This window comes from Pyxicephalus adspersus, chromosome 6 (genome assembly GCF_032062135.1).
Source record: "Pyxicephalus adspersus chromosome 6, UCB_Pads_2.0, whole genome shotgun sequence".
Taxonomy (NCBI): domain Eukaryota; kingdom Metazoa; phylum Chordata; class Amphibia; order Anura; family Pyxicephalidae; genus Pyxicephalus; species Pyxicephalus adspersus.
Window position 1 is genome coordinate 83271054 of NC_092863.1, and position 15179 is coordinate 83286232.

General features: G+C 39.6%; 1 protein-coding gene and 1 long non-coding RNA gene across 2 annotated transcripts in view; one reads left to right on the plus strand and one right to left on the minus strand.

Moving 5' to 3' along the window:
* Positions 1–6299: 6299 nt before the first annotated feature.
* Positions 6300–15179, plus strand: part of DEPDC1B (DEP domain containing 1B) — a 33373-nt gene continuing 24493 nt past the window's right edge. The window contains exon 1 of the mRNA XM_072416388.1: positions 6300–6408. Within this exon, the coding sequence (XP_072272489.1) occupies positions 6361–6408 (48 nt within the window). The 5' untranslated portion in view covers positions 6300–6360. The remainder of the gene's footprint in view (positions 6409–15179) is intronic.
* On the minus strand, positions 9149–12719 carry LOC140332597 (uncharacterized). Its single transcript, XR_011921189.1, has 2 exons — positions 12596–12719; positions 9149–9318 (listed from the first exon to the last, which is right to left on the minus strand). It is a non-coding gene; the product is annotated as an uncharacterized lncRNA (long non-coding RNA).

Consider the following 15179-nt stretch of genomic DNA (forward strand, 5'->3'; position numbering starts at 1 on the left):
CCAATGGGTTTTTAAATATGTGAATTTCAGGCCCAATGGGTTTTTAAATATGTGAATTTCAGATCCAAAGGTAAAACTCCTAATATACACTAATCAACATACCTTTTTGAGAAAATACCTTATTCAATTTTGGAGTTGTTGGTTCAGTTCCACTGGACAATAAGTAATTACCCTAGAAACGTCAATTTACTACACTGCATATTTATTTTTATATGGAGAGCTATTTATAAATCCTTAGACATTTTTACCAGTTGAATGTTTTCCTGTATATTAATGAAATTATATTTTACAAACCAGCAAACTAAAAACAACATACCGTGTTAAAGTTGAAAAAAATTGCTATACTATATCAAAACCCTGAATTTATACAGAAGATGATGGAAAGGGTTATATGACCAGGACAATGATTACTTATCCAACCAATGTAATGAAACTCCAATACTACACAGATATTTTAAATATCATAAATGGAATAAACATTAAAAAACTATTACCAATTGTGGAATCTGAACTGAATGCCTATGAATTAAAGTAGCAAATTGGTATTGTAAAAAAAACTAATATTAAAAAAAGCAGCCATCTGGAACATTTAGGTCCCTTTCCTGCCTGCACACATACTTTTTACCACACACACTCCTGGCCAAGAAGACTTTAGCACAAACATATGTCAGCTTCAGAATAGATATTTCAGCTGTTGTCATTCTAATGTGTTAACAAATAGGATGTGTCAAAGAAATACACAAAAAGGTATTATTATACTTTGACTGTGATAGGTGGTGGTTGAAGTTGCAGTTGGTTTCCAATTAAAGAACCATTAGTACCAAATGGCTGCATCTTGATTTAAATTAAGTTAGCATAGGTGACTGTCACTTTCTTTGCTGGTTCTCCTGAATAACATTAAAGATGTGTGAATGACAGATGGAGAGATACCCAAGAAGGGCAGGTCTATGGTCTGGCAAATCCAAGCAAATTTTACTTTACTTATGCTTTTGTTCTCCTTATTTCTATGCTATTATAAAAATCTACATCTGGAATGCTGTAATCGGTCCCATTTTTGTGCATTCATTTTTATTAAAAATTCCTGTTATCGTATGTTTAAAAATGAACCTCTATACTACACATACATGAGGTTGTGGAAGGACCATTGTGTCTCTGTAGAGCAGAGGTAGGCAAACTCCGGCCTTTAGGCTGGATACAGCCTAGTCAGTATTCCAATCCGGCCTAACGCCCCCCTAGTTATTTATTGTTGGATCCGGCCTAATTGAATTGTCGCGTTATTGCGAGTTCCCGTGATATCATCGATATCATCGAGTTCCTGCACAGTAACCCCAAGGACTATGTCTAAAGAGCAGAAGCAACACACAACTACCAGTCTCCGAAGGTTGACCTTGAATGTTGTTTCTTCAACCCCAAATGGACTGACAAGTTATTCTTCGTCCAACGCAGCAACAAAGCCCTGTGTTTAGTGTGCAACGACACCAACACCACTTTCAAACGGTTGAGTCTCAAGGGGCATTTTGATGCCAAGCATGCGCACACGTACAGAGACTACACCGCGGATGAGCGGAAGACTGAGGCTGGTCGCTTTCACTCAGTGTTGGAAAAAACCTTTCCTTGGACACCTTGATTCTTCTGGCCTAGTGTGCCTTCTTGGCTTCCTGAATTGGCCTAGTAGTTCAAAAAATGTGCCTACCCCTGCTGTAGAATATATACATTCAGTAAAGCTGGTTGTACACAACTCATAATACCTAATATAAAAATAATCTAAATATATAAATATTTATACATACTATATCAGATGTTAGATCAATTGTTCCTCGATAATGTACAATATAGTAAAAATGTAAATACATTTCTGAATGCAGCAAGATTGGTTTCCATTAATAGTCAATCAGGCTTTGCTGAAATCTGAATGATATTGAGTATTGCATTGCAGTAACTTGAGGGAAATATCCCTGGATATTTACCTGGCCATGCAGAAAACTACTAGTTTATAGCCAGCATTACTTTTAAGCCCTGTCTGGGCCCATAGCTGTACTATAGGGTTCATTGGGAGAGCAGTGTAATAAATGGGATTTGTCCACTGCCATGAAACATGCCTAAAACTCAAAGTGTAGCAAATGGCATAAAATCACCTCTGGTGTGAATGAACCATTATCGCACAGTGACACTTGTAAACATCAAGCATTATTTATATGTAATACCCGTTGATCTAACACATGACACTCTTTTGAATTACATCCCTGACACATTGCTCTTTGTCTTAACAAACCAGTTTGGAATTGGCTGCCATTAGTCTAATTATCAGTGACCATTACCTGATTTCACTTTGGTTGTTCTGGGCTTTTTGGGCACAGCTCTTCCTTAGTTGTTCAACATATTGCAGTATGATCACTTTTCTGTGTCATTCATTATATTACATGGTAACAAGAATTGCAACCCTTAGAGACAACAGAATTGGCATGGTAAGAACAAATTCATTCCATGAGCAAAGTTGTAGTACTGTGTTTGCCTTCTAACGGCTATATTCATACTGGGTAAACATTGCTACGAGTGCTTTATTACTGTTTATTTTACTGGCTAAATGATTTACTAGAGAGGCTTAATACTGGACATAATGACACTTGTTTTCTAGTATACTGTATGCTAGGAGATGAGTATAATATTATATTAAAATAGTATTATAACATAATAAAGGCCTATTTAGTGAAATATTTAGAGTATTTTGCTCATTTCATTCAAATTTAAAGCTAAGGAATGGCCTCCTATTAAAAAATGCATTGCAGAATATCTGCAATTACAATTTTGACTTTGCTACCTTGCAAGGTTCCACTAAACATAGTGAAGTCCACCTTTTGCAGCTTCCTGTGGCGGGGTGGCAACAATGCTGCATTGCTCTTAAGTTCAGAGCAGAGTTGTCAATCTCATGTATTCTGTGCCTGCTTACACTACGATAGGATGTAAAGATATTGTCACTGATAATTTATAAGCCTGTAGCTTGTCAATCAATACCTGGTCACTTCTTCCCATTCCCATTGATTTCTGGATAGACAGTACTGCCTTTCTCATTGAGATCTGTAGTGTCTGGGAGCAGAGAATGTGGGACACAAGTAATGGATTTGGTTCCGTTAGAAAAGATGAAGGAAGTTTCATTTTAAATTATGAGCCTTGTATATTGCATAAAAGTGTCACAGAGTAGCCCACAGTCATACATTTAATATTTTAGGCTGATTGAAGTCTTGTGATTGTAAGCTCTTCGGGGCAGGGTCCTCTCCTCCTGTATCACTGTCTGTATTAGTCTGTCATTTGCAATCCCTATTTAATGTACAGCGCTAATATGTTGGCGCTATATAAATCCTGTTTATTAATAATAATAATAATAATAATAATTGTGGGGTGGGTCAGCTCCTGGCCAATTATAAGCTTGTGCAGATGGGTTGTATCTTCCTGTATTTGAAAAGCACATAACACACAGGTCAGAAGAGTGTAGAGGAACCCCTTCTAAAACCAATTTGTTGGGGGTTTGGCGGGAGGAACATCCATCACTCCCTACAAAGCTCTAAATCAGTGTTTATCAACCAGGGTTCCGTTCATTATTTAAAAAATTATTTTAGTGCACACAAACAACAAAATCACCAATTATTGATCAAATACAAAAGATGAGTTTGTGTCAAATAAAAAGATACCAAATACGTCAATTATTTAAAAAAATATCAAAATTGTTCTTTTTTCTGTGCTCTATTATACTCTATCCTGACCAGGGTCTGTCAGCTCTGGAGCTGGAAATACTCAGAGCGGAGTGCTTCCAGCTTTATACTACCAGGGAGATCACTAAATGAATATTCACTGATCTCCCACAGCTTTCCATCTTGACACCCATGATGGACAGATAACCCTGGATTATATATTGTGGGGGTGGGGGGCACATCAACTTCTTTTACATTTAGTGTTTGGATGTTAAATCACTTTGACTACATAGCTGGCTAATCAGTGCAGAAAGTTGAACCAACTCCTGGCTGTTTTTCCAGTGTGCAGCTGGAAAAAAGGGTTCAAAGCCTGAAGAAAGTGTCATTGCACTACTAAGTATCATTCAGGTATGGTTGAAAGCTAAAATATAAAATAGAGTGTTCTATATGTCTCAGGGATCTTCCTGTCCTGGATAACTGGATAAGGGCAATTGAAATGTAATGGATGAAGTGCACTGACAGCTACATTTCTATGGGGAGGGGTGGGGGGTTAGGGGGCTGATGTTTGCAACATTCTACCCTTCTGATCTGATGACTTTCTCAGTCAGTCAGATGTGCTAGATCATTTGTGCACATGATACAACCTATGTATTACAGAGATCCACATGATTTACTAACATGTCCGATCATTTCACAACCAATTGAGGAGCAAAAATTCAGTTGATAAAGATCTGTTGGAAGTTCATTTTACTTCTGATACAATTCTGATTATTTTCTACACATCAGACGTCGATCTGTGTGTACCCAGACTTGTAACGTCCTTCATCTTCAATATACCCAGAGACCAAAGGCTCAGTTCAGAGATGGACAACATTCTTACCGTTGGCCAGCAATGTAAGATGAATTCATCCCACCGATCATCAAACGAATGTACTGTGAGCTGAGGATATAGTAGTGATAGCAGGGATTCCCTAAAATCTTAAAGTTATTTTAAGAGATCCCTTGTGTTTAAAAATGGTGTAGACGAGGGGTGCCCACACTTTTTTGGCTTGCCAGCTACTTTTAAAATGACCAAGTCAAAATGATCCACCAACAAGAAAAACTTGGACCTAATAACTCCTGTGCGCGGAGAGTTAGAGTTTATTTTGAAAGGCAGGGCTCCGTGATCTATTCGCATTGCCTTTGCGATCTACTGGTAAATTGCGATCCACTTGTTGGGCACTCCTGGTGTAGACCATTATTGGTAAAGTACAGTGTACAGGTACAGTGCCTGCGCAGCCTCCCCGACACACTATTACTTTCCAAAACCCCCCCCAACCATATGGAAGGATGTGACCTCATCATATGTCACAAGTTCATGCTAACATTTTTAAATATAAAAATAAATATGCAATAAATAGTTAACATTAAAATAAATGGGCCAGTTTGTTTTCTGTTTCTGGATTTGTACTCCAGGCTGTTCCTTGTGGCAGTGTCATTGTGTGTTTTTTTCAGACACCACATGCCAAACGACCTAAACCTCCTCTATGAACTTAAAGTGTACCTATTATCACAATTTTATATAAATTGGTGGTTATTATCTAAAAGGGAGGTTATCTATTTGATAAAATGAAAAAATTGTGTTTTCATTTTTTGGGAGGACCCCTACTCTTCTGTCTTTACCGCTGTGGTGGTAAAGACTGAAGGGGAGACCCCGGGGATACCATGTCACATATCCCAAAAAGCTGCGGGCTTCCTATATGGCAGAGGTCCCCAATCCCTGGTCTGCAGCTCACCTGTCAGATGGCCACTAGTGGGCCACGGCCTGGGGGGTTGGAGACAACGGTGTCCAAGGCTCTGGCCAGTGTGCCAGCAGCCAGAGCTGAGGACCATGTCTCTTGTATGGATTGCAGGCTCAGGGCGGTGGGCGGTGTGTCTCTGGACATAACCCACCTACTCTCCCATGGCAGGCTAAGACCAGCGATAGGAGAGTGAGCGGGTTCTAGCATCATGACCTCACTATGGGGGAAGTTTCTTCCCCTTTGGGTGACACCCGGCTCCCTGCACATGTGCGGTCCAGAGTCTGTAGATTCAGTGGTCCGCAGGCTGCAAAAGGTTGGGGACTATTGATAAACGGAGAGAGATCGGCACTAGATTTTTTTTTACATTTTCAGAAAAAAAATCACCCAATCCAGCACCCGCGCAGTGAAAGATTAGATGGAGAGGGAAGAAAATGGCACCCACTGCCTGGTTTGCGGACCTACTGGAATTAGATTCTGGGGGGATCAAGGGCTCTTTGAAAGTTTTTTTTTAAATAATAAACTTTTGATTTAAATTGTCACAGTTTTTGCAGGAAGTTTTAGGTTTGAAGTGAATGGGAAAAAAGTGAAAGTGTATTGGAGGAGGGGAGTGCCCGGTGCCCCCGGTGTATTGGAGGAGGGGAGTCCCCTGTGTATTGGAGGAGCCCCCGGTGTATTAGAGGAGTGCCCGGTGTCCCTGGTGTCACACACAGCACGCCCTGGAATTCCGCCCCACACACAGTTCATCACAGAGACCCCCCCCTCCGTAATAGCCGCACACGTCACGTGTGCCGACAGAGCCAATAGGCAGCCAGCGTGCAACAGGTACGAGATTCAAACTCGTCTCTAGGAGACCAGCACACAGCCTGCAGCCCTGAGCCAGGCCGGGGAGAGACATGGAGCACCGGATCATCGGACCGGGGCCATACCGGGCCACCAAACTGGTGAGCAGAGCTGTGGGGGGTACAAGAGGGCAGCCTGGGATGTGTAAACCCTACATAGGAAAACTTGTATATCCCAATCATCAGTGTCATGTTTTACTTCCACACGGTGGTACAAATGGCTTCTTCCGGGTCTTAGGGCTCCCTCACACCTGTAATGCTGCACCCTAGACCCATGTATCCAATATTGTTCCTTACATCGAGGCAGCCCATGCAAGTTGTTGCTAACACACCAAAGCCAACATAAAGTCCCATTCTGTGTATTGGAATGCATTATGGTAACTTGTGCAGTTATGGAACCCTTGTAGATCAGAGCCATGGATTCTGGGATTGGGTTGGTTTCAATATAATTGGAGGAGAAACAGATTCAGGTTTGATGGGAACTTTGTGTTCAAATATTTATTTTTTTAAGCTGTATGTAAAGCTTATAAAATAATATAGAAGTCTTGTAAGATCTGAGTGATGTATTCTGGGGATATGCTGGTCCTGATATGGATAGAAGTCTTGTAGATTAAAATGATGTACTCTATATATGTTGGCATGGCTATGGCACCCGGGTGCCATCTGTGTCGGCATGGCTATGGCGCCCGGGTGCCATCTGTGTCGGCATGGCTATGGCGCCCGGGGGCCATCTGTGTCGGCATGGCTATGGCGCCCGGGGGCCATCTGTGTCGGCATCGCCCGGGGGCCATCTGTGTCGGCATGGCTATGGCGCCCGGGGGCCATCTGTGTCGGCATTGGCTATGGCGCCCGGGGGCCATCTGTGTCGGCATTGGCTATGGCCCCCAGGTGCCATCTGTGTCGGCATTGGCTATGGCCCCCAGGTGCCATCTGTGTCGGCATTGGCTATGATGGCCCCCGGGTGCCATCTGTGTCGGCATTGGCTATGGCCCCCGGGTGCCATCTGTGTCGGCATTGGCTATGGCCCCCGGGTGCCATCTGTGTCTGCGATGACTATGGCCCCCGGGTGCCATCAGAACACATCATTTTAAGCTGCAAGAGTTTTAGATAAGTTAGAACTGGTATAACTGCAGAAGTCATGAGGATCGGAAGAATGTGTTCTGGAGGCACAGTGGTCCCAATATGTTTACAATTCTGCTAGATCAGAAGCATGTGTTCTAGGTATGTTGGGTATCATCATGACTCCAGATGTAATGTGGAATCACAATGGTCCCAACATAACTAGAAGTCTTGTAGATCAGAAGATTGTGTTCTGGAGTCACAATGGTCCCAACATACCTAGAAGTCTTGAGAATCAGAAGGATGTGTTCTGAAGGCACAATGGTCCTGACACATTCTAAATTAGAAGATTGTGTTCTGGAGTCACAATGGTCTTGGAGATTAGATTGCTGTGGTCTTATACTGGTCCCAACTTATAAAGATAACTTGTAGTTTAAAATGTGTTGTGACCAGTAAAATACTAGAACATGTGATTTTAACACACTACCCCACTGGAGTTATACTGGTTCCAGCATACTGTATATTGAAGTCCTGTAGGTTAGACTGAGGAGTTCTGGTCTTATAATGGTCCTGATATATACACAACACATTCTTATGTTCAAATCTACAAGTCATCTATATATGTTGGGACCAGTACATAACCCCAACACGTTGTTCTAACCCTTATGACCTTGGGGCCAGTATATTTGCTCTACTGTTGCAGGTTAGAAAATGTTCTAGAGTCGCACTGCTTCCAACATCCAGAATAGAATGATCTGTTCTAGAGATATACTGATCCCAACATACATAGAAGTTTTGATGGTTAGAATGACGTGTTGTGATCTTATACTGGTCCGGTGGGTTAGAACGTGTTAGGAGCAGTATAAGACCAGAACACACCATTCTTATCCATGAGACTTCTACATATGTCAGATCAGTATAATTCCAGTAGGATTGCAGTTTAGAATGATTTATTCTGCAATCACATGTTTTGGGGTTGTACTGGTAACATTATACTTAGTATAACAGTTCTAGGCTTGAACAACATTGATGTTTGTGGCCAAATCTTTCTTTCATAATCATTTTGTAGTATTATGAAACAATTTATGTTTTTTGCATTGTATGTGATGTGCTCATGCAGCTATTTTATATTTTGATGTTTGCTTAATGATGAAGGTATTTGGTTAGACTTTGATCTTTGTGCTGCTGTCTAGGGACTTTTCTAGCTGTTGGCTTTGTATGAGCTTAGGTTTGTTAGGAAGTCGTGAGGTAAGATTATATACCTACAATTTTGTGTTAATGACGCCATGAAAATCCTCTCTAAAAGTGTTGCTGTAATCATTCATGATTTAATGTGATCCTTCATTTTTACGGTGAAACTTCTGGTACAGACTGCAAGCTGTAACATGCAACTAAATGTACTGCCAGTCTTGTCTTTATTATAATGAAGTAAAAAAAAAAGGATTTGGTGGAGGTTTTTAAACCATGTTGTTATGCTTTCTATATTTAATTGAATGGGGTGAGCTGCATCAAGTAAAGTGTTTGTGAGTACTTCACTATGGTGACATGGTGATCATGTTTACTCAAGTAGTATGTGCAAAGCCAAAACTTTTTTTCTTTTTATTTGGATAAGAGATAGGGAATGGCTTTATTTGTTATTGGGATTTAAACCTCCTTGGGGTTTTTTATTTGTTTTCCATCCTGTAGGAAGTCAGAAGAAATGACAGTTGTCACCAGAACAGATGTCCACGTTAGACAATTCCTCCCCATTGCTGTTTCAGTTTACAAGTTTTGAATTTTTGCCTTATTGTCTGAGCTTACACAGGATTGTTTTATTGTCCTCAGGTGACATTGTTCAGGCTGAGCATTTCCCCTAGCCACATGCATCCATATACCTGTAAGCACCGGTGAGATCAGGAATAGGCTACTAACAGACTCCGTCACTTTGCTCTGAAACCCTCTTTAAAATATTCGCTAGTAGGAAATAAGAGAAAAGAGTTGAGGTGTTAGCTTGGGCGCATACGGGTATTTTTTGCTAGTGCATTGTCTCAATAAAAAATCTGTAATTTGTTTCTAGTATTTATTCCACATGCAAAATAATCCAGTTAATTCTACACCCCATTGTTCCCTATGGGATCCCTGGCTATCCTGTGATCAATAACTAGCAATTGCTTTTATTAGTCACTGGGTGAATACAATCAATATTTGCTGTAGCAAGCTGTTTCTTGTGACCACTTTGGCATACTAGTCGCATACACTTTAACTTTAAAGGCAATTTTAGCCATTGTTATTCTTTTTTTTTTATTTTCATTAGCAATCCAACAGATCAAGGCAACCAGCCACCTACTTATGTCAATAAAAGCTGTACATAGTACTTTGGATTCATGTTTGTTCATTAGTACACTTGTTGGTGTCTGATTTTTACTGTTTGCAAATGAAGAATCTGCTAGAATGTGCAGGAGGAACTTTTATAAACGAGTTCTAGGTGCAGAATAGTTAGGAATCCAGGTGACTGACCTTTGTGTTGGAGCCATATCAATACATGTGATCGGTATATTACCCAGCAAGGAAAACTCTACAGACCTTAGAAGCTGAATGATTACATTGACTTTATCTTTGAAGTACATCCAGTATACAAAGCAATGTGACCCTTTAAAGTCATGTCATCTGTCAGTTGATATCTGTCAGGGTACTGACAGTTTGTATATACACAAATGTAAAATGTGGGTTCAGTGCCAGCCATGAGATGGAGTGTATATACATAAGATAAACATTCTAAATCTACATTTTATTCTAAAGGTAAACCAAGCTCCATTAGAACTGCCTATATATTCTTCAGTCCCAGCTATGTCTTCTAACGCAAGTAATAGGTAAAGTCTGATAATCCCAATGTATACAATGCAGACATTGAAAGAATCTTCTCCAAATGGTAAACCATTTGTATGCAATTTAAGGGATTATGTGTTTTTGCTTGGAGCAGTTCAGCTCCCATGTTAGTTGCTATTCCTGTTTTGAGAACAAGTTACAAAATGGAAAGAGTTTAAAATTTTCTTTGTCTCAAAGTTTTTTTTTTCTCATTTGATCTGTTCTCTGTCACCAACAGTGTGATTCTTCTCTCTCTGTGTGACAGGAGGTCAGGGAGCCAGGAAGCTGTATGAATTCTGTCCAGAGAAATATCCACAGTACCCCATTGCAGTGGCTACCTTTCTTGAAAACCATTGCTCTCTCCTCTTCTAGGAGTGTGTCATTTCTTTCTGTCCTTGCCCAGTTCCTCTTCTATTCAACTTTATATGTAGCCACCAGGGAAGAAGTAAATAGGCACAGCTTCCCTGGTGCTGTCTGTGTCATTTCAAGATGGCAACATTAAATATATTTAATGCAAATGTAATCTTCAGGGAAGAATCTTATTTAACACAGAATGGTCTGGTGACAGGGTCTCTTTAAACAGTTACATGCAAGCACGTAATTATCTGTTTTTTTTTTGTTTTTTTTTTTTTTAAAGAGAGCAATTAGGGAGAAAGACACCTTCTTCCATTATATGTCAGGTAATTGCCAACCCCAGGACAACTGAAAATAATAAATTGAAAAGATAAAGAAAGCTGTTTTTTTATTTTTTTTTTTATGGCAAAGGTACAATTGTAATTTAGCATCAAGCAGGTATACAATTAATAAATTAATGAAAATCATATTCAAATACATTCAAAGAGAAACATCCCCATTAAATTTTTCATGGGGATGATGCCTGTCAACTAACTAGGAAAGTTCCATATGCAATAAAACCGTCTCAATTCCGACACGTTTCGCTGATAGGCTTCTTCAAGGCATCTCCTGAGAGCGTAATATGGTTGCTAGGAGAAAAGAGAATACTCACTGCCTGCAGAAGCACACGATTGCCAGACTGTCCTACCGCAGCTTAGACCAACATTTATTACTCTTTATTATCAGTAAAAAGAATAATCCATGATTACCTTAAAAATCAACTCTCTTTTAGGAGTATTTTATTTTTTTTTTTTTTGCCTACCTCCTAAAACCTTTTATCTAACAACCATATTACGCTCTCAATATATCCTCTAAAGATAAATTTCAGTGCTCAACCCAGAAATTTTTTAAAGCCCAGGTGAGAAGAAATTTTAGGTGGGTGGCAGCCCCTGTATTGTGACCAAACTCTTTAGTAACCACCCAAAAACAGCCGGGTGGTGCACCCAGCTAAAAGGGCCTGGGGAGAACCCTGGATGTTTTTTTGTTTTTCTTTGAATGTATTTGAATATGATTTTCGTTGGTTATTGATTGTATACCCGTTTGATGCTAAAATACAATTATACCTTTGCAAAAAAAAACAGCTTTCTTTATCTTTTTAATTTGTTATTTCTGTTTTTTATTGTTATCACAATGGAACAGATTACACATTGGTCCTTTACCTTTTGGCTTTTTTTTCACACTATACAGTCACTAGTATTGCCTGTGGTCTCCCTGGACCTGATCTTTTCCTATTAGTGACTTACCATGCCTGGTACTGCACCGTGTGGTGGCCATCTTTGTAGAGGCAGGGCTTTGCTTCCTCATCTTCAATCTCACACTGCAGATATATATGAGGCTGTAATTCAGGAGTACCTAGGCACACTTACATACTAGGAAGTTATTTAAGGGGACCTGAAAGTAAAGTGAAAAGTTTCTGTGTACTGCTTGGGAACAATTCACATCTTTAATATTACCTACAAGGTTGAATTCACTTTTTGCATTCAGGTCAACTTAATGTTGTCACTTCAACACTCCCTGTGTAGCTATATATTTAACATGTAATAGGTTTTTTATTTGTTAACATTTTGGTGTAAATCTCTTCTGTTTCATCATTGTGTTATTGTATCAGACTGCTAAATACAAGACAAATATTGACACCTAGGTACTGTTAGCTTTTTCTATAGTAAATGATACATTGTTTGTTTTAAATTTCTTTATTGTATTTTACTTTATATGAAATTAAAATATTTTTTTTAAACACAATAATTACCACATCATTATGTTTATATCACAGTATTAGAAGTGATCCTGTGTCCTTGCATGACACCTACCTAAATTCATTGAAAGCCACTCTCAGCTAAAAAGTCCTATATTTTCCAATGGAAAATTGCCTGGTGCCCATTTTCTTTACAGACCTTGAGTTTTTACATTTAAAATTTTATTTCTAAGGTGTCCTGTTCATTCATTTACAGAGGCAAAATGGGAAATGACCAACCTGGCAGTAAGAGCATACCTGTTTGTTTAGGTTGGGCGGGAGCCGCCGGGGCCAGTTTCATGGGCTGTTAAACATTTCACAATAGATCCAAGCAGCAGACTGACCTGTTACAGAAACCTTTTGCAGTAATGCTTTGTATTCATGGCTCACTCAGACTTCATTCTGATGCCTCTCTCTTAAAAAAGGAACTTGGGATATTCATGAAACTACAGTGGGAAATGAGTCACTCTTTTTTCTATTGGTCCGGGAAGGGGAACTATATTTACCAAAAATAAATAAGTGTTATATATGTCAGTTGAGTATCTGAATTGAAGATCAGCACAATGTACATATATATGTATATATATTCATATGTTTATTACAACAACCCCTTGTGTGTGTGTGTATGTATGTATGTATATGTGTATATATATGTAACCTCTGCACCCATTGTCTAACTTACTTCTCACATTCAGGAATCAGACAGCATGACAATGTACATAGAAAGCAAAAAGATTATTAAGCAGGAAAAAGTTTTTTTTTTTCTTTCTTTATTTTTAATACCTCTACGTCCTGAATTTTTGTTAAAGTACGTTTTCCCGTTTTAGTGTGTGTGTGTATATATATATATATATATATATATATATATACCGGTGTGTGTGTGTGTATATATATATATATATATATATATATATATATATATATATATATATATATGAGAGAGAGATTGTTTGCTATGTATTTACAGTATCTGTTCACATGATAGAGTATAATTTATGTACGGTACTTGTTTTATCTCTAATTTTCTGTTTCCCTGAAGGACACTTTAATGATTCTCTGAAGTACTACTTATACATAAAGGATTCTTAATACACATATCACACAGCAGCTGGTTACATGTCCTTATTACAAAGCTTTTACCCTCCAGTGTTTGGTGCATGGCCTGATGATTCCTCATTGACTTGATTAGAGCCTCATATCGAGAATTTCCAGGCTGCCAAGATGACTTATTTGAAATCTGTGGGGACAGCACTGAAGAGCATGTGTTCAGGACAGGCTATAGACACTAGAGAGGGGCTGTTTTTTGCTGAGAGGGAAAATGAACTGCTACAGATGTGGAGGGCACTGTTTTATGCCTATAAGTGCCCATACAAATCGCAGACTGATGGTGACAAATAACAATTGGGCTGGAAAGTCTTCATATCTCTTGCTTCCTCTTTGATATACCAATACCAGATGTTTTCTTGTGATTCACCCACCTCTTTCAATATTCTTAACTGCTATTGTGGTGCACAGATCAAGACTACACATCTGAATTTTCTCTTTTATGAGAAAAGCTACATATACACGTGCAATTATTGTCATTGGAAAGGATCTTTCAGGATCCTTTCCAACAACTAAGGACTGCACGATGCATGAACGAGTTTTGTACATACAGCCATGTTCTGCTCTATGGAGCAGTGGCACCCTGCTGCGCACTCTCCCCCTTTCCTTGCTTTATGGTCATTCGTCGTTCATCGTTCGTGGATCCGCCAAGACAGTCGTTCGGACGATTTTAAGTGCAGTCCCTGACATAACTAAAGGGCTTCCCATAATTTTCAGTGAATGTGTTGCTACTGTAAGCTATCAGACTGCAGACATTCAGCAGGAGATGATTTCTTATCACATAACTTTGATAAGAATGAACTCACTTAAGCTGCATACAGACGTGCAATTCTTGTCGTTGGAAAGGATCTTTCACGATCCTTTCCAACGACAAAGGACTACACGATGCATGAACGAGTGCTGTACATACAGCACCATTCATGCTCTATGGAGAGGGGGGGGGGAGAATGGCGGAGTGGCACCCTGCTGCGCACTCTCCCCCTTTCCTTGCTTTATGGTCATTCGTCGTTCATCGTTCGTGGATCCGCCAAGACAGTCGTTCGGACGATGGACGAGGGGCGCTGTACACACGCCAGATTCTCGTCCGATATCGGCCCCGAGCTGATTATCAGGCCAGAACCATTGGACGTGTGTACCCAGCTGAACTCTGAGCAAAAGAATACAGATCAGGTAAACTAGGAATACTAATAACTTTAAGAAGTCTCTGTCAAAACATTCAAGGTAAAAGCATAAAATACCAAGTACGGTATTTTAAAATGCAGTGAATTTACTGACAATGGGCCTGATCAAAGCTCTCCAAGACTGGAGAAGATCGACTATCTTAGTGATCTAGGTGATACAGCAAACCTGGAATCAATCTGGTCCAGGATTGAAAACCTTTGCCAAATAGCACATTTTTAAGAAATCTATTCTATTCAGGTTTGCTCAATCACCCAGGTTCTCCCATGATAACCTATCTTCTCCTGACTTAGAGAGCCTTAATAAATCAGGCCATATGTGTCTTTAGAATTTGGTAGAAAATAATTCCCCTTCCTATTGTGTGTAAATTCCCCCACCTACTAGATTGTAAGCTCTTTGGGGCAGGGTCCTCTCCTTCTGTATGACTGTCTGTATTAGTCACTTGCAACCCCTATTTAATGTACAGCGCTAATCCTGTTTATTAATAATAATAATAATAATAATTCAAGAAGAGTCAGTTCCCTAGCCTAGCCCCTTTCTACCCAGCACAATTATAGGT